This window comes from Penicillium solitum (assembly GCF_028829755.1).
Source record: "Penicillium solitum strain IBT 25940 chromosome Unknown utg000003l_segment0_segment0, whole genome shotgun sequence".
Lineage (NCBI taxonomy): Eukaryota > Fungi > Ascomycota > Eurotiomycetes > Eurotiales > Aspergillaceae > Penicillium > Penicillium solitum.
Genome location: NW_027072123.1, coordinates 5,254,257 through 5,278,623, shown reverse-complemented (window position 1 = coordinate 5,278,623; position 24,367 = coordinate 5,254,257). Strand labels below are relative to the sequence as shown.

At 47.8% G+C, this 24,367-nt stretch overlaps 6 protein-coding genes across 6 annotated transcripts; 4 read left to right on the top strand and 2 right to left on the bottom strand.

Moving 5' to 3' along the window:
• Positions 1-1,235: 1,235 nt before the first annotated feature.
• Positions 1,236-2,808, top strand: N7455_005956 (translation initiation factor 6). The gene is made up of 5 exons (XM_040956681.2): positions 1,236-1,449; positions 1,505-1,576; positions 1,755-1,841; positions 1,950-2,138; positions 2,264-2,808. The coding sequence occupies exons 1-5, from the start codon at positions 1,415-1,417 to the stop codon at positions 2,622-2,624; spliced, it is 744 nt and encodes a 247-aa protein (XP_040813009.1). The 5' UTR covers positions 1,236-1,414; the 3' UTR covers positions 2,625-2,808.
• A 250-nt stretch (positions 2,809-3,058) lies between these two features.
• On the bottom strand, positions 3,059-6,479 carry set2 (SET and WW domain protein). Its single transcript, XM_040956558.2, has 4 exons — positions 5,783-6,479; positions 4,055-5,667; positions 3,924-4,004; positions 3,059-3,850 (listed from the first exon to the last, which is right to left on the bottom strand). Exons 1-4 carry the CDS (start codon positions 6,177-6,179, stop codon positions 3,287-3,289), a joined length of 2,655 nt encoding a protein of 884 aa, XP_040812914.2. The 5' UTR covers positions 6,180-6,479; the 3' UTR covers positions 3,059-3,286.
• Positions 6,480-8,549: 2,070 nt separating this feature from the next.
• On the top strand, positions 8,550-9,708 carry N7455_005954 (putative AT DNA binding protein; the record flags this gene model as incomplete). The annotated part of the gene is made up of 3 exons (XM_040956578.2): positions 8,550-8,591; positions 8,638-8,752; positions 8,852-9,708. The coding sequence occupies 3 exons, from the start codon at positions 8,550-8,552 to the stop codon at positions 9,706-9,708; spliced, it is 1,014 nt and encodes a 337-aa protein (XP_040813045.2).
• Positions 9,709-11,518: 1,810 nt separating this feature from the next.
• On the bottom strand, positions 11,519-14,311 carry N7455_005953 (serine/threonine-protein kinase; the record flags this gene model as incomplete). Its single annotated transcript, XM_040956662.2, has 6 exons — positions 11,519-12,730; positions 12,782-12,919; positions 12,970-13,764; positions 13,851-14,000; positions 14,055-14,124; positions 14,208-14,311. The coding sequence occupies 6 exons, from the start codon at positions 14,309-14,311 to the stop codon at positions 11,519-11,521; spliced, it is 2,469 nt and encodes an 822-aa protein (XP_040812863.2).
• A 330-nt stretch (positions 14,312-14,641) lies between these two features.
• Positions 14,642-15,395, top strand: N7455_005952 (TRAPP subunit BET5; the record flags this gene model as incomplete). Its single annotated transcript, XM_040956541.2, has 5 exons — positions 14,642-14,678; positions 14,736-14,934; positions 15,021-15,166; positions 15,225-15,313; positions 15,378-15,395. 5 exons carry the CDS (start codon positions 14,642-14,644, stop codon positions 15,393-15,395), a joined length of 489 nt encoding a protein of 162 aa, XP_040812995.1.
• A 5,202-nt stretch (positions 15,396-20,597) lies between these two features.
• Positions 20,598-22,256, top strand: N7455_005951 (serine/threonine protein kinase SAT4; the record flags this gene model as incomplete). Its single annotated transcript, XM_065605158.1, has 1 exon — positions 20,598-22,256. The coding sequence occupies one exon, from the start codon at positions 20,598-20,600 to the stop codon at positions 22,254-22,256; it is 1,659 nt and encodes a 552-aa protein (XP_065462058.1).
• Positions 22,257-24,367: the final 2,111 nt, after the last annotated feature.

The window sequence follows — 24,367 nt, the reverse complement described above, 5'->3', positions numbered from 1 at the left end:
TCGTAGAAAAAGTAGTAAACAACGAGGAATCCCGGTTTGGGTGCAACCGCTGCAGCCTCGAGGATGACACTCGACAGAATTGTCGTACCTCGCCCTGCCTTGCCCATGTGTGCTCCTCTGAGATCCATGGCGCAACATTCATCGCGAACAGGATGAGGAAGATCGCTCAAGTTGTAGTGGCGAATCTACAATTGGATTGCCCCAATCCGATTGTCCCGACCTTTCTGCAAACACCGTTGGTGGCTGAGATCGTGGATTCCCTACGAATGAATTGCACCAGCATTCTATGCTGCGCTTGTGCAGGGGAGGTTCGAAAGTTGTTTACTTCAAATCAGTCCGAGTGCCTGTGTTGGTTTCCATAGGTGCGAAAGCGGGCTGACCACGTCACTCGGGCCCATCGGTTCTCTGATGGGACCTTTCGACACACATTCCCGGACAAGGGACAGATACTCTCACATAGTGCCCGTCTACAATTGGTGGCCCATACACTAATGCGGCAAGACACGATGATCCCATTGGGTATATTACTCAAGAGCTCTTCAATTTGAACCATTTTCGATGTTTAACTTCAATTTTTCTATGGCATACATCTAAACCAAACACTCTTAAAGTCTGATACAAGGATTATCCCAATATAGCGATGTAGAGGATGTTGTAGAAGAATTTATGGAGTGAGAAAGAGAGTAGCTGTACACTAGCTCGCCGGAGAGTCCACTCTTCTTTGGGAGAAGGTATCTATTTGTCGTTGAACTCCCATTAGTATGTACTTTGTATACAGCAAAGTAATAAACAATAAGTAATAAGGGGTAAGATGGTATGAACACAATTCTAGTATGCAATATGCAACCTTCTCAATGATCTTGTAAAGGAAGTATAAAGGTGTGTATGGATTGAGTGGGGATGACTAGGGTTGACATGTGGCATCATGTTCTCGCCAAGATATGTGTGGCTGTGTATGACTCTGACTGACATGTGGAATATCAAGAATCAATAATCAATAGAAATACTATAACGAATGAAGTCGGATGAATCATCGTCCAAGATGAGACAGAATGAGTCAGTAGGGAATAAGGTACTGGTACATAGCCTACCGTACTGTGTACCATAATAAAACAGGTATCAGTACATTCTATCAACCCACCATCCTCGCCTCTGCGGCTCCGGCGGGGCAAACTCAAGCGACGTTCTGATTGGCCCGAGCTTTTGGTCTTTTTTCAGTTGGATCGCACGTCTCTGCCAATTTATTTATCACTCGGCTTCATTCTGCAAATACTCAGATTCTTGGATTTCTTAATTTCGAATCACAGTTTCTGTTTCTGTTGCATCCGCTAGTTCGCTTTTCGCTACCCCGCTCCACACCGCACACTTTTTCACAACCCTGCTCTTTGCAACATCTTCTGATACTCTGAACATTATGGCTGTCCGCGCGCAATTCGAGAACTCGAACGAGTAAGATACTATAAGCAAAGGATGTTTGGGACTCGGGCTGACGGTTTCCATCTAGGGTCGGCGTTTTCTCTTGCCTGACAAATGCCTACGCTATCGTTGCGGTTGGTGCTTCGGAGAACTTCTACAGGTGTGTTATCCAGACATTCAGAAGGGCGTGGGATTGGATATTGGGATTTGGGACTGGCATTGATAGGAATGGTGGGTGTGGAGGCATATACCGTCGCCAATACCGTGCCATTTCAAATCTCAATCTCTAGCCTCTACCCCAATCCACCCATGAACAACCCCAACTAACGCAAATCCAGTGTCTTCGAATCCGAACTCCAAGATGTCATTCCCATCTGCCACGCAACCATCGCCGGAACCCGCATTGTCGGTCGTCTAATCGTCGGGTGAGTCGGACATAACCAGACCCCGTTCAACCAACCCGAACAGCCTTTTCTGGCAGGAAGGAAAACATCAAGAAAAAAAAAAAACAAATGCTAATATCTCGTCCTCAGTAACCGCAAAGGTCTTCTCGTCCCCACAACCACCACAGACCAAGAATTGCAACACCTGCGCAACACCCTTCCGGCCGAAGTCAAAATCCAACGCATAGAAGAGCGCCTCTCCGCGCTTGGCAACGTTATTTGCTGTAACGATCACGTTGCAATCGTGCACCCCGATCTGGAGCGTGAGACCGAGGAGATGTGAGTAACAATGCAGTGTTTACTACACCCTGAACACCCTACTCTCCCCCATTCCATTCCATTCCAAACTTACTTCCCTGCGTTTTTTTTCTTCTTCCAAAACTGACATATCTCTTTTTTCCCAGCATCGCCGACGTCCTCGGCGTAGAAGTCTTCCGCCAAACAGTAGCCGACAACGTCCTCACAGGCTCTTACATGGCCCTCTCAAACCAAGGTGGAATCGTCCACCCCAAGACCTCAATCCGCGACCAGGACGAGCTCTCCTCCCTCCTGCAAGTTCCCCTCGTGGCCGGCAGTGTGAACCGCGGATCCCCCGTCGTCGGCGCCGGAATGGTCGTCAACGACTGGCTCGCCATTACCGGACTGGACACCACAGCCACCGAGCTGAGCGTTGTCGAGTCTGTGTTCCGACTTGGCGAGATGGCGCCCGGTGGTGCCGGTGGTGCCGGTGTTAATAAGGATAGTATTGTGGAGAGTTTCTACTAGATATGTTGCCATCTTTTTTTGATTGGCACTTTCTGGTGAACCCTCTTTACGGTACATGGTCCTGTTCTTATTTTCACGCTGGAATGATTTTTTGATTGAAAGTACTGGTATTCTTCTTTTTTTTTTGGCCTGTTCGGCTTCTGTGTTCTCTGCTCTGTTTCGGTCTGATGGGTCTTTCTTTGGGAGTCTGTAATGCCTATGCTTGCATATACTTCGAATGAATTATGCATGATGGATGGAATGTGTAGCATTAAAGATTTTTTAAACAAATTAATCGAGATATAGATGTTGACATTTGAGAATATTGATCATCGAGACGGTCTTAATTCTTCTTAGTTCTTCTTATATAGCTTTAGATATTTCTGTATAGGATAGATCTTAAAAAGAACGAAGCTTACAGCAGAACACAGGCTGAATTGATGCAAACTATGATAGTGGCACTTGGGCTCGGGGGTATTGTCGACAGCATAGAAAGCAATAGAAAGCAAAAAAAAAAAAGAAGATAAAAATGACACAAAAGAACACGTTAGAAGCAAAAAGTAATGCAGGCCGTTGAGATATCAGTTTCAATCCTTCCATCTTCTTCCGACTCTCTCGCTTTTTTACTCGCTTTTGGGTATTGATGCACAAGGACAAAATAAGACATGAACCGCTAGATTGGCTTAGACCTGTCCCTCAATACTGAGCTGAGGCTGCTCCGTTTGTGGTCCATTGTCCGCTTCGACCTCCATATTGACGTCGACTCCAGCGCCAGAGTCGTCCTTCGAAGGGGAAGGGTCAGCTCCGGTGTTTCCCATGCTGGTATCACCATCGGCGTCATCTTCAGGAAGATCGGCTGGAGGGGGCGGAGGAGGAGGGGGTGGAGGTGTGGACTTCTGCCGTTTGGAGGGAGAGGCGGATCCGTTTTCAGCAGCGTCAACATTCAGGGATCCATTTCGCTTGCGCTTGAGGGACGCGGCGTCATCGTCTTCCAGGGGAGAACTCGCAGGTGCACCCGCGAGGGCGTCATCGTCACCTGTGCTCTGAATCTCGTTTCCGGTGTTCGGGGTGGCATTCTGCGACTTCTCGTTTTCGAGCTTCTCGCGATCCACATATTTGGCTGCGGCCTTACGGAAGAAGGTCTTGCAGTAACTTTTGACGGTTTGCTGATGCTTCGTGGAGATCTTCGCAGTGGGATCCTTGACGCGATCATTTTTGTAATCGCTTTCAACAAGCTTCTTCGCAGTCTATTGATAGAGAATGTCAGCATAATTGCATTTCATCAGACAGAGAATCGAAAGTGAGCGTCCGTGATCTTACCTCCTTAGCGAATCGTTTCAGATGATGGTCAGGAATTTTGTGCTTGTACTGATCCACCACGGGCTTGATATGCGGGAAAAGCTGTGCTGTGTTAGTCTAGTTCTATCTCGTGTTTTTGCGTAAACACTCACAGTGTTCTCATAGATTCTCTTCTGTTTCTCCAAAGGAAGCTTTCTCCACTTCTCTCCATCTTTGTGTTTTCTGTCCGATTGATCGGCAGAAGGTCGAGGAGTCACAGGTGTATCGGTTCGGTGCTCGGAGGGGGTGTCCTCTTGGGTGTTCATAATCCCGTCAATGATACTCTGCAGTGCCATATTCTGTTGATTTTTAGCAGGCTGGCCCGGTGCAGGAGTAGCAGAAGTAGCAGGCAAAGTTGGCCGTTCCCATGTTGTTTTGCCCGATGCAGAGTAGTAGTAAACGCGGCCCTCCGCCTCCGCCGTAAACCATCCCTCAGGCAAAGGCCGAGGACCACGACGGTTGGGTTGTCTGGGTCGCTGAGGACCCCTGTCTCGACGTTGCTGCACTGGTCCACGAGGAGGATCGTACGCAGGAGATGGAGAGCGAGTAAGAGATCGCTGACGCTGCTCCTGGCCAGTTTCGCGGCGCTCGAATTGGTTGATTGCCTGCTTCGCGTCCTTGCCGCGTTTCATGCGTGGGATTCGGTAGGCGACTTCCAGACCAGCCCAGCTCTCGAGAAGGGCGACTGCTTTCTTCGCGACGCGCTCATCCTCACAGGTCGTCAACGGCCGGATGTTCGTCTCAATCTTGGAGTCCTGGATCTTGTTCCGGGTGAGTCGCGGGAACCCGTCGAGGATGTTCAGGATCTGCAGAACCACGTTCTGGTCTTCTTTCCATTGAGCGAGCTGTGAGTTCAGGATCTGGTATCCGTGCATTCTGACCACGCGATTGCGAACGCGTTCGTCGTCACAGCGCTGGATACGGCCTAGCAGTTTGACCGCGATCCACTTCTCCTGGCACTGCACAAGAGCCGCCATGACCTTGGTCACACCGTCCTCATCCAGCGACTTGGGCTGCACGCTGTCCACATACTCCTCGTCGTCCTCTTCCATCTTCTTCTTCTTTGGGCGTTTCGCCACCACAGTATCCCAGCCATCGGCCTCGTCAATGCCAAGAGCCTCAATAGTTGCATTCGACAGCTTGGTCGCACGCTCAGTCTGAGTGCGTCCGCCGATGAATCCCGTGCACATCGGCTCCCCACAATAGCAGGGCTGGGGGTCGGCACCGTACCGGTCAACATTGTAGTTGAAAACCAGCTCCTCACCGGCCTGAACAGCGCGTTCGGCGAAGATTCCCATACGTAACTTCTCGCCCACAACCCATTTGTCAACATAGCAGTTGGGATTGCACGAGTGATTGCAGAATCGTCCCAGGTTGCCTCGCTTGGTCGCATCGACAAATTCGCCCTTGTTCAAGGACATAAAGTAAAAGTGCTTGATACCCTCCTCATCATATTGTCTCATGCGCTTTCGAAATTGCTGCTCTCCCACGACCTCACCGACATATTCGTAAATCAATTCACCGGGGTCGAGATTCTTTTCTGCGCGTAAACCGAATCCCTTTTTTTCTGTTTTGATAACGGAGACCGGGGCAAATTGTCTTTTTTGGAACCGCTGGTTTTGACAGTCGGAGCCACAGCCGCAGTCGCCCGCACATTCGATCTTGGTCGCGCGGTTGATACAGTCTGAATCCTCGCCACACGCGATGTTTTGACCAAGCTTCGGGTCTACAAGAGTGGATCAGTGATATGCTCGCAGATGTTCAATCATGCCAAAGTGCGAGATGTCCTCTTGGGAATCGGACAAGAAAGACACCGAAGCTACTCGAAAACCAAAACTTACCCCACTCTTCAGCGCAATCACATTCCATGGCATGTTCGGTATATCCCATGTATTTGTTGGCGTAGATACAGCCGGGGATCTGTTCAAAGGTAGCGAGCGCATCCTGGGTGCTATCGGGCAGGTGCGTGTACAGCGGCGGAGGTCGCGACGCGACTTTTTGCGATGAGCTGCGAGACAGCTTGGGCGGTTGGCCCGGTTCCTGTTTAAGAACGATCTCGCCAATGTTTTCCTTCATTGTATCGGATGCGTCGGAGTTGGGGGAGGACTCCTTTTTCAGAGGAAGAGGAGATCGAGAGGAGGTACGCGAGTCGCCGTTTTTCAAATGATTGCCGTTTACCGGGGAGTGCCGCTCCATTTTGGCAGGCTCTTCAGAGTCCGCGCGGTCATGAGCAGACATGACGACACGGACTACGATTGGGGAGATATGGAGAGAAGGAAAGAGGTAAAGAGGCAGAGAAAAGAAAATAAAGCAGAATACGAAGTTCGGGGATGATTCTGCCAGGATATGCCCTCGGGAATCAAGGGGGTTGCCAGAGCGGTAAAGGGAACAATCTCATTGATAAAAATCTCCTAATTTGACTCAATTCGAAGCTATTGTCATTTTTGCGCGTCTCTCACCGCCTTGAGCCTAGTCTCAATTGTTTTGTATAGTCTTTGCATGGACCTGGTTGACCTGATGGACCTGGGCGACCTCTGGTTGTGTATAGGGGTGGTTCTTGGAGGTTGAGCTCAGTCCCACCTTAAGCGGCTCATAAAGAGCATACCTTGAATAGGTATGGACCACTCTGGTAGAGTAATGGGAGAGTGACCAGTAGTCTTTCCTCGATCCCAATTGTCCCAATTGTGTTTTTAACATTTTATGTCTTTGAGTGTTCTGTTCATGATTTCCTCCGGGAAGGGTGACATCCGGAGTTATCAGTTATCAGCCCTGGAGCATTCAAAGGCTGACAGCATAAGCCAGAAAGTGATATAGTTGAAAAAATGGGTGACCGACAGAACTGAAAAGGGGAAAGGTCGGAATGCATACAAGACCGTGAAAGTTCAGAGACGAGAAATCGATTGGAGGAGAAAGCAGGAAAAAGCGCGTCTGCATGTGTTGTTCGTCAACGTGGAAGAGTCTGTGCGTTTCCAACTTGTATACTCCGTACTCCGTATGCAGTGATTTAATTAATTATTTTATGTTTTTTATGTTATGTTATTTACTTATTTTAAAATACCATCGTTTTTATAATAAATAATAGAATACAATGTGATAGTATATGTGATAGATGTGATATATAGATCTATGTGATTAGAATAGTTAAATATTTACCTATGCCTGAGGCTAGAATTCTGTCATATCCTAACTTGACTTCACTTCCTCACTTCTTCTTCTTCTCCTCTTCTCTTCTCATCTATGATCTTCCCCCCCCCCCTTCTGATCCAAATTACTCGTATTTTACAAACTTGAACCTCATGGCTGCACCTCGGCGGAGTCCCCTTATCCACTCGGCTCGTCTCTACCAATCGTCCTGACCCATTTTCATCAGAACCACCCGCTGCATGACAGACGCGCCTTTTTTTTCTTTCCTGTACGATCGCCCACTCTAACCGCCCCTGAGGCTAGCTTCAAACAAAATACCCTTTTTTTTTTTTTTTTTTTTTTCTCTGGCGTTCCAACGTCCCGGGCCAATGTTATTCACCTATCAAAATCCACTTTCAGCTCCATGATTCCACTGTTTACCAGAAAAGAACACGACGAAACCAAAATCATGCACTAAAATGGTCCCAAAAAGAAAACAAGAAATAACGCTTCCTCAACTGTCCCTTGGTTCTGGAACTGCCAGGGCCAACCGATTCCCGAACCAACGATGCAATCCGGCTGAACCTAAGCCTATCTTATACATCCCGTACTCCGTATATTGCCTAGGCATTACCACTCCCCCCCCCCCCAAATGACCATATGCAAAACCTCCCCATCCGTTCGATGCAAATGCAGCCCCCACTCCTCTCAACCCCTCGATTGTACTTTCGGAGGAATCAGAAATCCAGTCTCCCCGCTTCCCGGTCTTTCTTAGTGGTAATTTTGCCCTTTTTCGTTCTTCGAAACTCTTCTGGAAAACATATGAAACTGGTCTCGGCTGAAACGCCCATTTTCCTCTATTGACCTGGTATGCTTGGTACTTTACCCATATCCTTCTAACCTGTACTGTAATACTCTCCAGAAAGCATCGTGCCCTGCAGCTTTCCTCCCGAAAGCTGGTCTCCTGCGCGATCCCGGCTGTTCAAGTCCGTTTGGCCAGAAAATCTTCCTGCAAAAAAATCCCCTAAAAAAAAAAAATTAAGGAATTTTTGAATGGAGTTTGGTTCTACTGCTCTTTTTTCAATTTCTTTGGCTAGAAAGCCTTCAATTGTCAGATCACTCGTTTTCCTCTGTCATCCCTTTTGTTTCGTCTCCGCGTGAGAGGATATGGGGACATAAGAGACCTCCTCTCGTTCTCTGTTGGCGCGTGTCTTTTGATTGATTTTTTTTTTTTAATTCTTTCTCTCTCACTCTCTTCGTTTTTCCACTCAGACATAAATGAGAGATCAATTGATCTGAATTGTGTATCACGACCCTGACGACTCCTGTTCGCTGTCCTTTTTCCGGGATCATAATCTGGGAGGCTTTCTTTGTTTTTGCTTATTTTTTTTCTTCTTCTTCTTTGCTTTCTTTCTTTCAAGTTATATTACTTTTCTTTTCGGAGGGAAAGGGAAGCCGGCTATAATCCGCTTCCATGGTCTGGATATGTCAAATCCATCTGATAGGCCATGGACCGAGGAGGACAAGGTATGGATTCTTTACCCAGATGTGAATTCGATGCTGACCAAAACAGTACACTCTACTCACCGAGATCCTCAAGAAAGCTGGAATTCCTTCCAGCTATCTAGTACGCATGATTAAAGAATGTGGAATCACTCCAAGCTGGGAGCATATTCCCCTTCCTCAAGGTATTATCGTCCAATTGCCGGCCAAAGCAGAAAAAAAAAGAGGAGAAAAAGGCTTTGCAGATCGATATCAACATGGCGCTAACACCTGCCCCGGTCAAGGCCGTTCACTCAGCTCGTGCAAAACGGCCTATCTCAATATGGTTCAGCAGCCTGTGCACCCTCCAACACATTCTGCGGTTCCGTTTCCACCGCGATCCGATATGACCGGCCCGCCAGCCCCAATGGACCCCGGCGCGATGCGCAAACGACCATTGTATCCTTCCGACAAGCCAATTCCTCGTGCAATCCAACCAAGGCCACCAGCCAGTACCGCCTCCTATAGCAGCGAAAGCGGAGCATCGGCCCAGCTCTCCCCAAGATTAGATCTCGGCCCCGGCGAACCACCCCGTAAACGAGGACGTCCAAGCAAAGCAGAGACCGAGCGACGCAAGCTTCTAGCCGAGGCCCGTGGTGAAACTTACCCTGCCCCTCGACGGTCAGGTTCTGGTAGACTCAAAGTGCCTCCTTCGCCGACCAGCCCCGCGGCAGGCCCATCGTCTACACCATTCCCGCCAGCACCTCAACCATTCCACGGACCCAAGCCTATCCCAAACCCAATGCTCTACGACACTTCAAACATGCGCTCAGCAGTTCCACCACCCGGTCCCGGTCCCGCGCCAAATGACGAGCGTCGCGATATGCCAGGCCGTGCCATGGGCACCAACATGCGTGAACTACCCCGGCCAACAGAGATGGGCCATCCCCTCCCTTCACCACACGCTTTGCAACTAGGCCCCCCAGACGCATTCCCTAGACTCGGCAACCCAGCCGAGCGGCCCTACAGCTTCGCAGCAGACCGATTCTCCCCGCCAGACAGTGGTCGGCGCGACTCGGTCACTAATCGACCTGAGCAGCCACCAGGACCGTACTCGGAAGGGCGAATGAACACGACACCAGCCGAGAAACCTCCCCGATGACCATTGATATTGATATTTTCCTTTTTTATATTGTCATTTTCATTTTTCGATCCCAGTCTCGATTATACTTTCGACTTTCGATTTCAGCCTTTGCTTTTTGAGGCCCAAGCGCCATGAATGAATGATCAAGCCATTGATGAACAATAGACAGCGTTTTCGTGTTGTGTTTATTGTATGTGGTTTTTCTCCAAGCTCTTCAAGCGACCCCTTTCAACACCGACTTTCCCTCAACAATTCGACACACCCCATGCGTGCCTGACCCTCTCGTTTTATGCCAGTGTGTCTACCAACCTAGGTAATATATACCCAAGGTCAGATAGACCATAGACCACGGGATGGGAAATGCTTTTACTTTCCTTCTCTCTTCCCTCTGTGACAGTGGCCTTCATACATCCATTGATGCGTCCATGAGTTCCCCCACGTTCGATGAAGATAACGGCCTTCATATTCTTGATATTCGATTTTCCTATTGAATCTTCACGCCATTGCCCCCATTCAAGCAAGCGAGTCTTTCCACTGCTTTCCATCTGCCCCTGCTTCCCACTCGTCTCCTAGGCAAACTACACAATCTCAATATTGTGCAGCCTACTCGAAGTACCACGACCCAAGACAAGACAAGACAAGACGTTTACGCCAATCGATGCCCTCCATGCCTAGCATCTTTCCTTTTCCCGGTCTCTCTGTTATACTTTCTACCTTTCAGCTTTTTCTTTCTCTCCAGCCCAGCCCAATGTCTAGCGTGCTATGCATTTGATGATGACGATGATGCATTATGTCTATTGCTACATGGCGATGGCGGTTCTTTGAGCCTTTCAATTTTCTTTAAGGCCTGTTTACCTTGTATTTTATCCTACTATACTTCTGATATTTCTGACATTTGATGATATTCTGGTTCCTGTTTTTCAATTTTCCGAATCTTGGCTTTTGACTTTCTGTTTATTCTCTTCTATCCCGACTCTCCTTATAAGGTGATGTCCCACATTCCTTGCTATAGTTAATAGTGAATTGAGAGTATTTAATTCCACACATAGCACTTTGGTTCTCACTTTGGTTCTCGTTGTTCATTTTTCATTCCCATGTAAGTTACACACGGCTTTTGCTGATTTTTATAGCGCATTTCGAAGCTAGATCTTCACACCATCAGTAGCCTGTATCCTCCAAACAGATACTACTCTGGTATCAGTGCTTGTTAAACCCTGATGCCAATAAACCGAACCAAGATAGAGAGATACGTAGGGAAGATAGACGTACATGGGTACTTGAATTCTAACTCTCAGACCCAGACAGCATACTTTCTGTACTTTCTACGTACTTCACTTTGTATGATAAATAGAACTGGTCTATAAGTATGAATGGATGGGCGTGAATTTGGCCTAGCGGTTGTCGTTGGCGACCATTTGGCACCGCTACTTCGGATCCCCGTCCATCCTCAGCTTGAGTGCCGTTTGATCTCAAGTTTCCGGATCGCCTACGGGCGATGACTTTTTTATTTTTATTTATTTTGGTACGTTCCAACAATGGAATGATAACCACACGACAAAGCAAGCAAGGCCTAAGACCATAATTCCTGGGACTTATGGAGTTTCCTTCCCGGAGGCCATATACGTTCCCATCACACACACTAGCAAGGATTGTATGTACCGAGTACTATCTTGAAAGAAGTTTGCCAGCTCAAAGAATGTATATACGGGCCAAAGAAAAGATTAGACAAAGAAACTAGCCGTTCAACGCCTTGAATGAAATGCTATCCCTACACAAAGAACATAAGCTTCACACAATTCTATCAACACAGCGACTTCCGCCCAGCCTATCATTCTGCACTATCAGATTTCCCACGAACTCGATCAAGAATTCGCCGCAGCTGTGCCTGGGAAGCACCGCTCCCTTCCGTAGACGACACACCTGTCGCCTCTAGAGACGACGGTTCAGGTTCAGGTATAGATTGAGATGAAAGCGACAGGCGTTTCGGAGGATGAGGGTGAGTCTCGTGATTCTGGGAAGAATCTTTATCTTTACTTGCGTCAACTTCCTGCTCTTCCAACCCCTCAGCCTGTCTTTTCTGCAGAATCTGCGAGCGCAGCGCACTAACCGCAGACCCGAAACCCGAGGGTGTTCTCGACAGAGCAGAAGGAGTGAAATGATTCCCAATTTGAAGATCCAACTCCTTCTCTTTGGCCAGTTGCGTCATTTCGGCAGTATTTTTCTCGATAAAGCGAGTCAGGTACACCTTTGGGCCGGTATCGCGGTCTTTCAGGTTGTGCTTGATGCGGTCCAGTTCCTTCCTGTACGCCGTCTCGTAGATATTGAAATCCGCAGCGCCGGGCGATTCACTAACGAACTGCACCGGCTCATCATCCTCCATCTGATCAGAAGGATCCATTGAATGTTCCGGGTCTTGGAAGATAGATCCCGGCTCGTCACTGATTTCCATGGGCTCCTGCTGTGAGGAGCCGTTGTATGTAGACGGTCCAATGAAGAGGTAGGGAAACTCCTCTTCCAACGGATCACGGGCATGCCCCCTTGTCCCCTCCAGGCTGCGCTTAGTTCTACCCGAGCTTGCTCGCGAGAGGGGGATGCGAGGTGATGCCGATTGAGAGTGGGGTTGAGCCTCGTGGCCAATATCCGGTTGAGCCGGGGACCCCCAGCTGCGGACGGAGCCGGAGTCTTTTCGCTCTGGCTCGAACACACCGCTGGGCCTTTTGCTGCTGCTCCGACTGTTCTCCGGCCGGGATGAAAAGCTGGCTGAATCACTAGACCCGAGAGCTCCGGGATCGTCTCGGAACCCGGCAAAAGGACGCCGGCCGAAGCCCTTGCGCATGTTTGCGCGCAAGCCATGGGCGTCGTGTGTTTGTGGAGCCGCTCCCACTGCTGGAAATGGCTCATCTGGGTCCATTTCCATTGGTGGCTCGACGAGGTAGGCATCGTGGTCTCCACCCAGAATGCTCTGACCGAACGTACTTTGAATGGGGGATTGTGCTTTGGTGGGATCTGTCAGTCGCTTGAATTTTTTGACGGCTTTCATCTGCGGGCTTTGTTAATGAATATCCCACCAGAATGGGGAATGGCAACATACCACGGTCATAAGATGTCCCATGTTTGTTGTAATGGCCGAGTTCATCTCCTCCTCTGTCGGCGGCTCAATGATTTGCGACGTGTTCTCCTCAAAGGACAGCAAAGGATCCGTCCCATTCTTCGTTACCCAGGGGTGTTCCTGTTATATCTAGTCAGTATTGGCGAGTAGTGTAATTGCGATTGACTCACTCGTAAACCAAACATGTCGATCCGTTTCTCTGGATCTTTCTCGAGAATCCGCCCCATAAGATCTTTGAATACCTCGTCTAACTCTTCTTCGTAGACCGGGGAATCTCCCCTGATACTATCATACAGCTCGAAGATGCTATGCTTCTCAAATGGTAGCCTTCCATATCGCAGGCAATATAGAGTTACCCCCATGGACCAAATATCCGTCGCCCTGCCGGATACATCACCATGTTTGACCACGCACAGCTCTGGCGGGAGAAATGCTGGTGACCCAGCTGACTTGCCAGTGAACATGTTTGAATCCTTTTCAAACATCTCCGATACACCAAAGTCGACCACTTTCAGCATGTCATCGTTGGTCACCAGACAGTTGTCTGGTTTTATATCTCGATGGACAATGCCCTGCGAATGCAAATACTCAATTCCCAAGATCAGATCACGGAACCAACATCGACATTGTTCATCATCATACGGATCTGCTTTCTCTTCCAGCCCGACCTTCATGACAACACCCTTCTTGCACATTTCCATCACCATATATAACGAGTCCTCTGTCGGATCGTCCAAGACCTCGATCAATGACACTAGATTGTTATGGTTCAGTTTCTTCATGATTGCAATTTCCTCCTTGATCAGATATAAAGGATTCTTTGCCGTCTCAGTATCGTCACCGGAAGAATGCCGATGTAATGGCGAGTTGAAATCCGTTCCTGGCCGAATCGGACCTCGCGGTCTTCGCAGCAGATGCGACTGCGCACGTTTCCTTAGTCTGGACTTGGAGAATTCCTTGACTGCCTGGATTTACAGATAGTTTATCTGACAGTTAGCATATCCATTTTCCATGTTGACCAGGCTCATATCCCATAGGTTCGTGATCATACATATTCATTGCCAAACTGATCTGCAGCCAGATGAACCGCCCCGAACGATCCACGTCCGATTTCCTGTTTGATCACATATTGGTTGATACGGTGTTCCGCAGTGCCGTCATCTTGGCTCGTATAGTACTCGGAGCGGGCGTCCAGTGTTTCCTAGTCCGCAGTATCAGTTCTCCGAAGCTGTCATAACGGCATTGAGAGACCGACCTTCACCGGACGCCTTGCTCTTGGATTTCGTCGCCGGTGCCTCCCAGTACTGTCATAGGATGCAGTAGACCTAGTTGCAGATTGGGCGTTAGCATGATACATCATACTCGGAAAAGAATCATTCTCCTGCAGATGTTTCATAGTGAAACTCACCCAACTCTGCTCGCCTGAGGCCGCGCATCGTTCATACCCTCCAGTGAGGCGATAGATGGCTCTGCGGATACATCCGAGATGGGGGTTGCCACATTCTCATCCATTGAAATACACTGACCACGAAGTGTTGGTAGAAGATATGTGGGGTAAGGAAGTTCGAGCGGGGGATACGATAACGTGAGATGCGGGCTGTCAGCCTTACGAGGCCGCGCTTTGCAAATATTGCACAAGCGGATTGAATAAATGGTACTAAGCCTTATGTATAATTAAAGAAAATTCCAGTCGAATCGGAAACCCCGAAGAAAATCTAGGCAGCTCCTTTTTTGATATGGGCTTTTTGTTATCGATACGGGAACTAATTTCACCGCCTGGTCAACCTCGGGGAACTCCCCTGAACATCAACAACAACTTGTTTCAGGTCAACACTATACACAATGGTCGTCTACTCGTTCTACATCTTTGATCGGCACGGTAACCACTCCTCTATTATATAAATTGAATCATTTTCATATGCTAACTGGCATCCAGCGGAATGCATCTACAAGCGCCGCTGGCTTCCGCGGCCGGCCTCCATCGTGGGGAAGTCCCGGTCTGACACAGTCTCCGGCGCAGCACCGACCGGTCTCGGCCAGACAGTGCGATCGACAGACGATGATTCGAAGCTAGTCTTCGGCACAGTATTTTCGTTGCGGAATATGGTGCGCAAGCTAGGAGGTGAAGACGACAAGTAAGACCTGCCCCTGAAGCAAGCCAGGCATGACCTGCTTGCTGGCCTTTGGATGTACACACGAAGCCGATGCTAACTCCGACTAGCTTTGTGTCATTCACCACCAGCCAGTACAAGCTTCACTACTACGAGACACCGACGAATACCAAGTTCGTCATGCTGACGGACCTCAAGAGTCCCAGCATGCGCATCGCGCTGCAACAGATCTATATCAATCTGTTTGTGGAATACGGTTCGTGATCTCGTTTTGGCAGACTCGGGCAGTGCTAACTCGGGATCGGTCTATTTAGTGGTTAAAAACCCCCTTTCTCCGACCGAGCATCCCGGCGGTGTGGGCGTGAACAACGAGCTATTCGAGGAATCATTGGAACAGTTTGTGGTACGTGCATTTTAGTTCTGGCATACCGCCTTAGTTGTTGACTTGTTTTCTGATCTGTTAGCAGACTCGGGTTCTGTCATGATATCGAACTGGACATCTGGGCATCCCTCCCGGAACCTGGGAGGCCAGTTCGCACGAGCAAGTCCACGTGAAGGAAGGAAAAAGCGACAGGATCTCACCGCTGGGACATATCGAGGCTAGCATATACAAATCAGGTATCTCGAAGGTGTGAGATCGACATAGCTGCAATCGAGCGCACACCGCAGCGGACTCGCCCGCTATCAAGCACACTGTTCTACGGGCACCTGCATGCAACCACACATTTAGTGAGAAACAAGATCATCCGGACACAGCACCAAAGCCAAGCACGACAGGGTTATCCATACCGCCTTTTCATGTGTGGCTGCCATTCAATGAAACCCGTTTCCTTCCCACGTGGCATTCCCAGCGCCGCTAGTACGCTGTACGCCGAGGAAATTACGGTGCGGAGTGTCCCGGGGGCCGGCCCGCAAAATAGCTCAGCTTCGTCATATCAAGTGTATCAACCAGGAACGCTGAACAGAGCTGTTTGTTACTGGTGTTCGGGGAGAGTCGGAAGGGTTGATTACCGTTGGTATAGTGCAATATCCATGTGAATTGTCTCATTATAGGTGCAATATCAAAGTTTCCGGCCTTACAATGCCTGTTTATAGTAAACCTGGGGTATAGGTTGTATGGAGCAGAATAAATGCCGCAGCCACCAACAACGCCATGAAAAAAAATCTAAACTAGATCCGGGTCTAGAGCGCTAATCATACCCTTAATCCGAGCAGCTCTAGCCATGCAGCACTGCCAAGAGCCACCTTCGCAACCGGCCCAGCGTGGCTCGTGCGTCCGTTTCTGCATCGAGGCACTGACCCGGCAAGCCGATAGGCGTAGACTCGAGAATCAAGTGAGAAGATAGATCATACGACAATAATTGGATCTTACAATTGCTTTTTCTACCTACCACATAAAGGAAAAAGCAAAGCTCAATGTATATTACAACGCCGGAAAAAAAAAGCCAGATACCCACAGACAGCTCTCAGCTTCAGGTCAGATCGTCCCCATCCTGCATCATGCATGACTTGGCTAAAGCACAGACGTCCACACATACAGGTTTAGCACAACGTACATCCACAGCGGGATAAATAGATGCTAACGATAAACAAGCTCAGCCCCTCCCATTAACCCGAGCTCTTTTACTCCGTAGCACATATGTACATGGGAAACAGAATCGAGTTAGTTACTAGTGCATACCCATAGGCACATGCATGCACACACGCTGAGAATAAAACAGCATTATGCCGCAGCTTATCTCAAGTTTTGACCATTCAGAAACGCCAGATAGGTGTCGTAATGCTAAGCTGACCAATCCTATAACTTCACGGCTATGTGTGTTTCTTCCTGCAACCACAAACTGGCGGTCAAGCATGCCCCGGCTTGTATCGGAATTTGGGTTGCAGCCGGTGTTGGGTGGCTTTGTGGTTGCTTTTACACTTTCAAGTAAACATGTGAGCTGATGGATAGTCAAAGGCTCTTGCACAGAATATGCTTTTTTTACCGCCTTCGTATACATCTAAAAGGGACATGTAGAAGAGCATCTAAAAAGACCACTAAAGAGACATCACAAGGCCGCATAAGTGGCCGACTATTCTTGTTCTCATGAACTGGCTCGATCCTATACCCCATGAACATGGGGGTTATTGGGTAGATGTGGTCCCTAAGATCTTTGCTTTGCCAACGACATGTCATCAAGTATGTCACGGTTTAGTCAATCCTCTCCTCTTAGGATCAACTGCGTCCGAAATTTCGTATACGCATGCAGAATAGTGATTCAAACCGAATCAGCGTGCTCGAATAATTTGGTGGAGGGTTGGACTGTATGTGCTGCGGGAGGCCTCTGCTGCTATTATAAATGTGTGTAATGGTGAGCCAGAGATTGGACAATATATCATATGGCTTCTGCATTGGACCAGAGAAACGGGTCACGGCGGAGATCTGGCTGAATATTGTTTTCGTCGCAGAGGACTTGGAAATAGCTAACCCTAGTCAGTTCTGTTTTTGAGATAAGACAAATAGAAAGAAAGGGAGTCAAGGACAAAAGCGTATGTATAAAGCTCAGTTGTGGAAGCATTTGTCTATAGCATGAGGCTTGGTTATTATGCAGAGCGGTTGTGCATATTGCTGGTTATCAAAAGCGATTGAACTGCAGGGTCATGAAGGTGGTCCACGAGACGCCTGCATGGCTATGGGGCAAAGTACCGTACTTGACATCGAGTTTTAATCTGAAAGAATGATTCCTATGAAGCTACATGTAATGAACTAGAGTCTTATAATTCGTCGGATCCATTCTATTTATGTTACCCTTTGTTCTCGATATAGGGACCAATCACTTTGAAAAAGAAACCCTAAAAAAGAGATCAAAGCAAGAGTACCATGGAACAATAACTGTATTAACCATACCAAAAGAAGTAATTAACCACCTCTGTTGTATGTTGTAAACAAAGTCATCTACGTTGTACGGTTATGAATGGATTGAAATCGGAATGGGTGAAGAGGGGTAGTGTTTGAGCTGTATTTTGTAGAAGTACATTCCTCGGTGTAGATGGATATAACATTGATATAGAAGGCTTGGTACATTTGTAAATTATACGTGGTACATATACATGCATAGTGACTTTGTGCTGTGGGAAATTAAGATGGGTTCCTCTTAGGGCTGTGATTGGCGAGTGAAAATCCCTCGTAGTCGTTAGTGTTGGATACGGAAGCTTGTGTGAGAAAGTGGAAATGCTGTTTTTTGCGTTACATGTGAGATTGACTTGTTATTTTCAGCTTTATTGTTCCTCTACAGATATATTATTCTATTATTCTTACTGGATACCCTGTGCCGAGGTCAATACTAACGGGCTTATTCGGAAATCGACGGTAATCCGGGGTAAAAATCAACATTGAATAACATTATTGAGTATACCACTACTTACCACCCTGTACTAGCTCGGAAATAAAAGCCCGGGTTCAGCGCGAAGCTCATGCTAGTATGGAAATCCTAAACACTAGGTGTCAAGTATTCCCCCCACACGGAAACACCAGGGATCCGAAGAGACGGTGAACATCCCGCATCTACATTCCAAAGTAATGAGGTTAGATATATCTCCCCCTGCGGACATGATAGGACCAAGAAAGAGCGATATATTTCTATCCAATACTTTTCAATTGAACAACTCAGTGTTAGTCAACCTGCACCACCCCCCGTCTATCCCAAATGCCGTCATCTGTCCGAATGACGCTAGATAGCGGAAAGCTGCTCTTAGTCTCTATTATATTCCCCTATAACGTACTAGAGCATTATGTACGTTGTACATCGCTGCGGGGGACTCCGTCGCACAGAGACCCCACGCGGTTCCCACGACCCCGATAGAGAGATGTGCATGATTGACCGACTATTATTACGTAGCAGCGATCGTCTAGCAATCACTGGCAGGAATTAGGGTCCAAAAATGGGGGGGAGGTTTCGCTTTGGGGATGATCGAGTTGACCAGCTGAACGTTGGAAGTAGCGAGTGAGCACGGGTATAAACGGAGGGATATGACAATTGGTTGAAAGGGGATTTAGGATTTACAATCAACGAGGACAGTGTCCCTTGGAGAAACTAGGATTTACCTGGATTTGATCTAGTAGGGTTTCATAGCCCGGATGACATATTGTGTCAATTTATATTGTAAGTATACCTCTTACAGTAAAAAGAATGGTCTGATCTTCTTTACTATATGCCCCATGTAAAAATGATAATCCCCCACCTACCATATAGAGTAATAAAGCACGTCTAAAATGTTCACACTGTGTCCGGCTAAGAGATCAACAGAATGCTCCCCCAATCACATCGGATGAATGGATCCTAATGGATCCCAGAGGATAGCTTCGGAGAGGTACCCCTCAACCTCATACATCGGAAGTCCACAGGGCCTCGGGATGACTACCGCCACACAGTGCACCCAGCGCGTCGGCTTGGTGCGGGGCCTGGTCGAATCACGACTGGGCTACGTTGTGCAGACTGCACAGCCTCACTCCTTTGATGTGGTGGCGGAACTATCAAAGCTACTTTCTCTTGTGTTTTCTAATATTCTATAATATTTAATAGGATATCCGTGTAAATTTAGATAATAGTATACTATCACACGCATATATAGTAAGATGCAAAAGACGTCACATCAACTCAACGTCATTAATACTAGTAAAGATCAAATAATACATGTATTGCTCAATCTTCGAAAGAGGGACTCGGGAGAGACCCAGTTCTAGGGTTGAAAAAAACCCGTACTTTCATTACTTATTATACTAATTACTATGGATTACTTCAATGTTTCATTACCATTAAATCTCTCACCAAAAAGAATTAATATTATAAAGCATCGGAACGGACCTCGGGAATCCTTTCCATCTGGTCTATCCGTACTCCCGTAATGTATCATGCGCCACTTTTTTAGTAAAGAATGTGTACTAAAATACATCTCGATTCTACGGAGTATAAGCATGAATAATAGCCCTAGATGTATCTAGGCCTGTTAGGTCTCACAGCGCCGGAGTCGCCGTATGCAGTATGTAGCCCTATAGGTCAAAACCAGAATCGCGTAGAAACAACCCTAGAGTGAGAGCCCTGGAGCCCGCGGGGACCGTCATTTGCAAGCATTAATAATCTTTGAGGGTAACCTGTACCGTTGCAGTGCCCACATTTCCCCCCTTCTCTCGATATGGAGTTATTCTAATATTTCAGTTTTTTTAAATTCTTTTCCAATGAATTTTATAATTTTTAGTTAAGCTATGTAATATATTACCATACACCAAGGATTTCCCCCCGTGGTATTTCAAGTTCTCTAGCATCGCCAAATTTATCCCACTTATTTCCCACTTGCTTCTCTTTCTTTTAATTCTTTTTTCTCTCTCTCCTCTTTTATTCTGTCTATATACTCCAGGGGCTCCTCCTTTGCCAGAGGGCATCATTTTGGTGTGCGGTACTTCCAATATTTCCCTATCTCTTTGTGTCGTCACCCGTTGCCCTTGTTGCCTCAGGCCATTAATTCGGTCTACCTTTTTTTTTTTCCTCTCTCGCCTCGCTACTCTCACCTCTCTTTATTTTTACCATTAAGACCGTCTCGATCCGCCGTAGCTTCGTGCGAGCTGTAGACGCTCGTCTTCTAATCTGGGGACGGAGAATTTTACGTCCCACCCCTCATTCTTCCAATCTTCACCTGTCGATCCACCGCACATGACTCCACCTTCCCCTTCACCTGTGCCTTCCGCAGTCTCTTCCGCCGCAGCTTCACAACACTCATATGATCCTCGGGATGGAGATGCTTCGGTAGCACGCGCCATCGCCGGCATGAATCTGGCCGCCCACGCAAACGGGGACGCCCTCCCTGCTCCAGCATTATCTCCCGCCGGCAAGCCGACGAAAGCCACTATGGCCGCTCGCCTCACGCGCATGTTCTCCAGCACGGGGAAAAACACACCAAACAGAGAGAATAACGAAGTTCCTCGTGACCTATCAGACAGTAGCTTGGAAAGTATCCAACCTCTCAACGGCAGGACATCAAAGCCATCATCTCGACCCGCCTCTAGACCTCCTTCCAGACCTCCCTCAAGAGGAGAGAATTCTCGAGCACCGTCTCGAAACCCGTCACTCAAGAGTGAACCTGTGGAGAAGCCCGACAAGAAGAAGATGGACGATAAGAAGTCAAAAGACGGTGCTTCAGTGCACAAGCGATTCGAGGTTCTGACGGAAGCTCTCGGCAACCACTCACATAACCTCAGAAGTGCTAGACGGCAAGAGAAGCTCACCGATCTACTGCGGGATATGATGGGTGGCCGGAAAAAGGATGACCAGGTGGATGAGCAACAGTTGTCGCTGATGTCGACCTGGATTGATCAGTTCAAGACGGAGCGTGATAAGCTGGCTGCCGATAAGAAGGGTGGCCCGAATGCCACTGCTTCTCTGGTTGACAAGTACGGCAAGTGCCAGGAAATTGTGGGTCGCGGTGCTTTCGGTATTGTGCGCATCTCGCACAAGGTCGACCCTCAAGATTCCAAGTGTGAACAGCTGTATGCTGTCAAGGAGTTCCGTCGTCGACCTCAAGAAACGACCAAGAAGTATCAAAAACGACTGACTTCTGAATTTTGCATCTCATCGTCACTTCGTCACCCAAACGTCATCCATACTCTGGACCTCTTGCAAGATGCCAAGGGAGATTACTGTGAAGTCATGGAATACTGCGCTGGTGGCGATCTGTACACCCTAGTCCTTGCTGCCGGCAAGTTAGAAGTCGCCGAAGCCGACTGCTTTTTCAAGCAGTTGATGCGGGGTGTTGAGTATATGCACGAAATGGGTGTCGCACACCGCGACCTCAAGCCCGAAAATCTGCTCCTGACCACTCACGGTGCACTCAAGATCACCGATTTTGGTAACGGTGAATGTTTCCGTATGGCCTGGGAGAAGGAAGCCCATATGACCGCCGGACTCTGCGGTTCCGCTCCATATATCGCCCCGGAGGAATACGTTGAGAGGGAATTCGATCCCCGAGCGGTTGATCTCTGGGCCACCGGAGTGATCTACATGGCCATGCGCACCGGACGGCATCTTTGGCGCGTGGCGCGCAAGGACGAAGACGAATTTTACCAGCGGTACCTTGACGGTCGCAAACATGAGGATGGATACGCTCCCATCGAGACGTTACATCGGGTAAGAACAGCTAATCCCCCTCCTGCGGCTGCGGGGCAAAGACTTATAACTTCTCAGGCTCGTTGTCGCAACGTGATCTACTCCATACTTGATCCCAATCCTTCTCGCCGCATCAATGCCTCACAAGTCCTCAAATCTGAATGGGTGCGCCAGATCAAGCTGTGCAAGGCTGGTGAGGAAGGTTTCTGATCGTTTCAACACGAAAATTGTCAGGTGTTTTGAGGTCACAAGCCCGCTCCTCAAGGTTTGATGTGACCGAAAATTATCCTTGCACGTTTTACATCACAGGGTGGTTATTTATCATACGCCCATTCAAGGAGATGCTTACTGAGTTTTACCCTCTGAATGCTCCCAAATTAGAAGGAGGCCCTTTACGAAGGTTATATGTTTGCCTTTTTGTTCCGTTTTATTCTGTTGGCTCCGGCGCATACTGTATCCCTGCAGCCTCTTCAGCCTATGCTCTATAACATCGATCCATCTTTTAGCTTGTCTTTCTGTCTGGATCCTCATGTCTTCAACGTCAATGCAACGAAGAATCATGACCCTTTTCTTTTGATCTGGTTTTCCTTTCCAATCTTTCGGAGTTTATCTCGTCCGGCCTTTTTTTTTCGCGTTACGGGGTTTCGGCAGATACCTTCAAGTTTCTATTGGCGTTGGCGGGAAATTCCCCATTTGAACTTTCTTCCCTTGTACCACTATGACGAGCCCAGCTTTAGCGGGCGAATATGGGCATATTCCCACTTGGGTTGCAGGTTCTGTTTTCTGGGGTTCCTTATCAATATGATTGTAGGCAGAGGCTCTGCTGCCCGCAACCGGAACAGGAACAGGAACAAGAATCGGTACCTAAGTGGGATGTCCTACACTGGAGGTTGTCTGAACCTTTTTTTGCTTTGGCTTTTTTCATTTCGACGTCGGATTCTAGTACATATTACCGATGCTTTGTGTATATATGGCTTAGGCATTTTGAATTTTGTTACATGTGACTTGGTTCCACGTAGCAAGGCGCACATTCATTATTCCAGCATACCAGGTTCGTCCCAAAGTCCTATTTCCCCTTTTACAACTAACAGGCACAACCTCCAAGTTCACAATCTACAGCCCCCAAAAACTATGACATCAATCCGAAGATCGGCGCCTATCGACCCAATGCAAGGTCCACAAGTGTCATTGCGACGATCAGCACGATGTAATAGATTAGCTCCGATATCTTTCCAACACATCAGGACCCGTGATATCATTCAATCTGGAGGTATTTCCCGACGATAATCATCTATGCATCCTCCGTACGCTAGCGAGAGAGAAAAAAATGAAAAAAAAAGAAGCCCCAGCGGTCTGATGCAATCGAGTATGTCATATTTCTGACTAGCACAATCTACGGAGTAGTTATTCACATTATTCCCACATGCATCTTATAACTTCTAATTACTGCATATCTTACGGTCTGTACGGAACTCGGTAATACAGAACATATGCAGCTATGTAAAGAGGTGGATTCCGACTTTCCGACTTCTTTCGCCCAGATACCCAATCCAAGTAACCAACCCAAAAAGGGACCCCGAGTAAAACTTGAGCGGACTCGAGTTGCAGCTATTCCCACTTGGCAAGGTCATAAAATTGTCTGCCAAGAACTTCACATAACTCAGTTACTTAGGCATCAACATTACAGCCTAGGCGAAGTGGATAGGTGGAATACCTCAATATGCACATGCCATGCAGGCGTATTGCAGCGGATGTAAGGCCCAGCCCTACACTATCCCTATACTATGCTACTGTTAAAGGGGTAAGGGGTAATTATGTTAAATGGACTTTTATTATCTCTCTTGATTGCTCGCCTACCGGCGTTAAGTGGTTATATGCACCTGGTTTGAGTAGGAATGTCTCAATGTCCCAACATGATATGATACCTACATGTAGTTATACAATATATACCTTGGCATGATTTACCTAGTATTACCGGTGCATGTATCTTTGCAGAAAACTTAAAAGGAAAAAAGAAAGAAAAAAAAAAAACTCGAACAGACCCTCGCAGAACCTGAATAATGCAACGTTGATGTGGGTACTTCGTACTCCCGTAGACCTCCAGCCCTACCAAACAAACATGACGTACCGCATCCGGAAAACATGACATAAGCATAAGCACCCAGCCACACACAGCCACACAAACCCGTAAGGCAGACCAAGTCGGCTACACTTGGCATTGGGTTCGGGACCTTCACTTTCCCTGCAGCTTAACCCCAGATATCCTTTGCAGCAGTCAACTGCAATCTACGACTCACTTCTATTCCATACCCACTTACAAC

What these genes read in the sequence shown, in the direction of transcription:
- set2 (XM_040956558.2), bottom strand. Translation starts at nt 6,179, where the DNA reads ATGTCTGCTCATGACCGCGCGGACTCTGAAGAGCCTGCCAAAATGGAG. An exon ending in TGATTGCGCTGAAGAGTGGG is followed by an intron (nt 5,668 to 5,782) that starts GTAAGTTTTGGT and finishes CCACTCTTGTAG; the next exon opens with ACCCGAAGCTTGGTCAAAAC. An exon ending in TGAAACGATTCGCTAAGGAG is followed by an intron (nt 3,851 to 3,923) that starts GTAAGATCACGG and finishes CTCTATCAATAG; the next exon opens with ACTGCGAAGAAGCTTGTTGA.
- N7455_005956 (XM_040956681.2), top strand. Translation starts at nt 1,415, where the DNA reads ATGGCTGTCCGCGCGCAATTCGAGAACTCGAACGA. An exon ending in CAATTCGAGAACTCGAACGA is followed by an intron (nt 1,450 to 1,504) that starts GTAAGATACTAT and finishes GTTTCCATCTAG; the next exon opens with GGTCGGCGTTTTCTCTTGCC. An exon ending in GTCGGTCGTCTAATCGTCGG is followed by an intron (nt 1,842 to 1,949) that starts GTGAGTCGGACA and finishes TCTCGTCCTCAG; the next exon opens with TAACCGCAAAGGTCTTCTCG.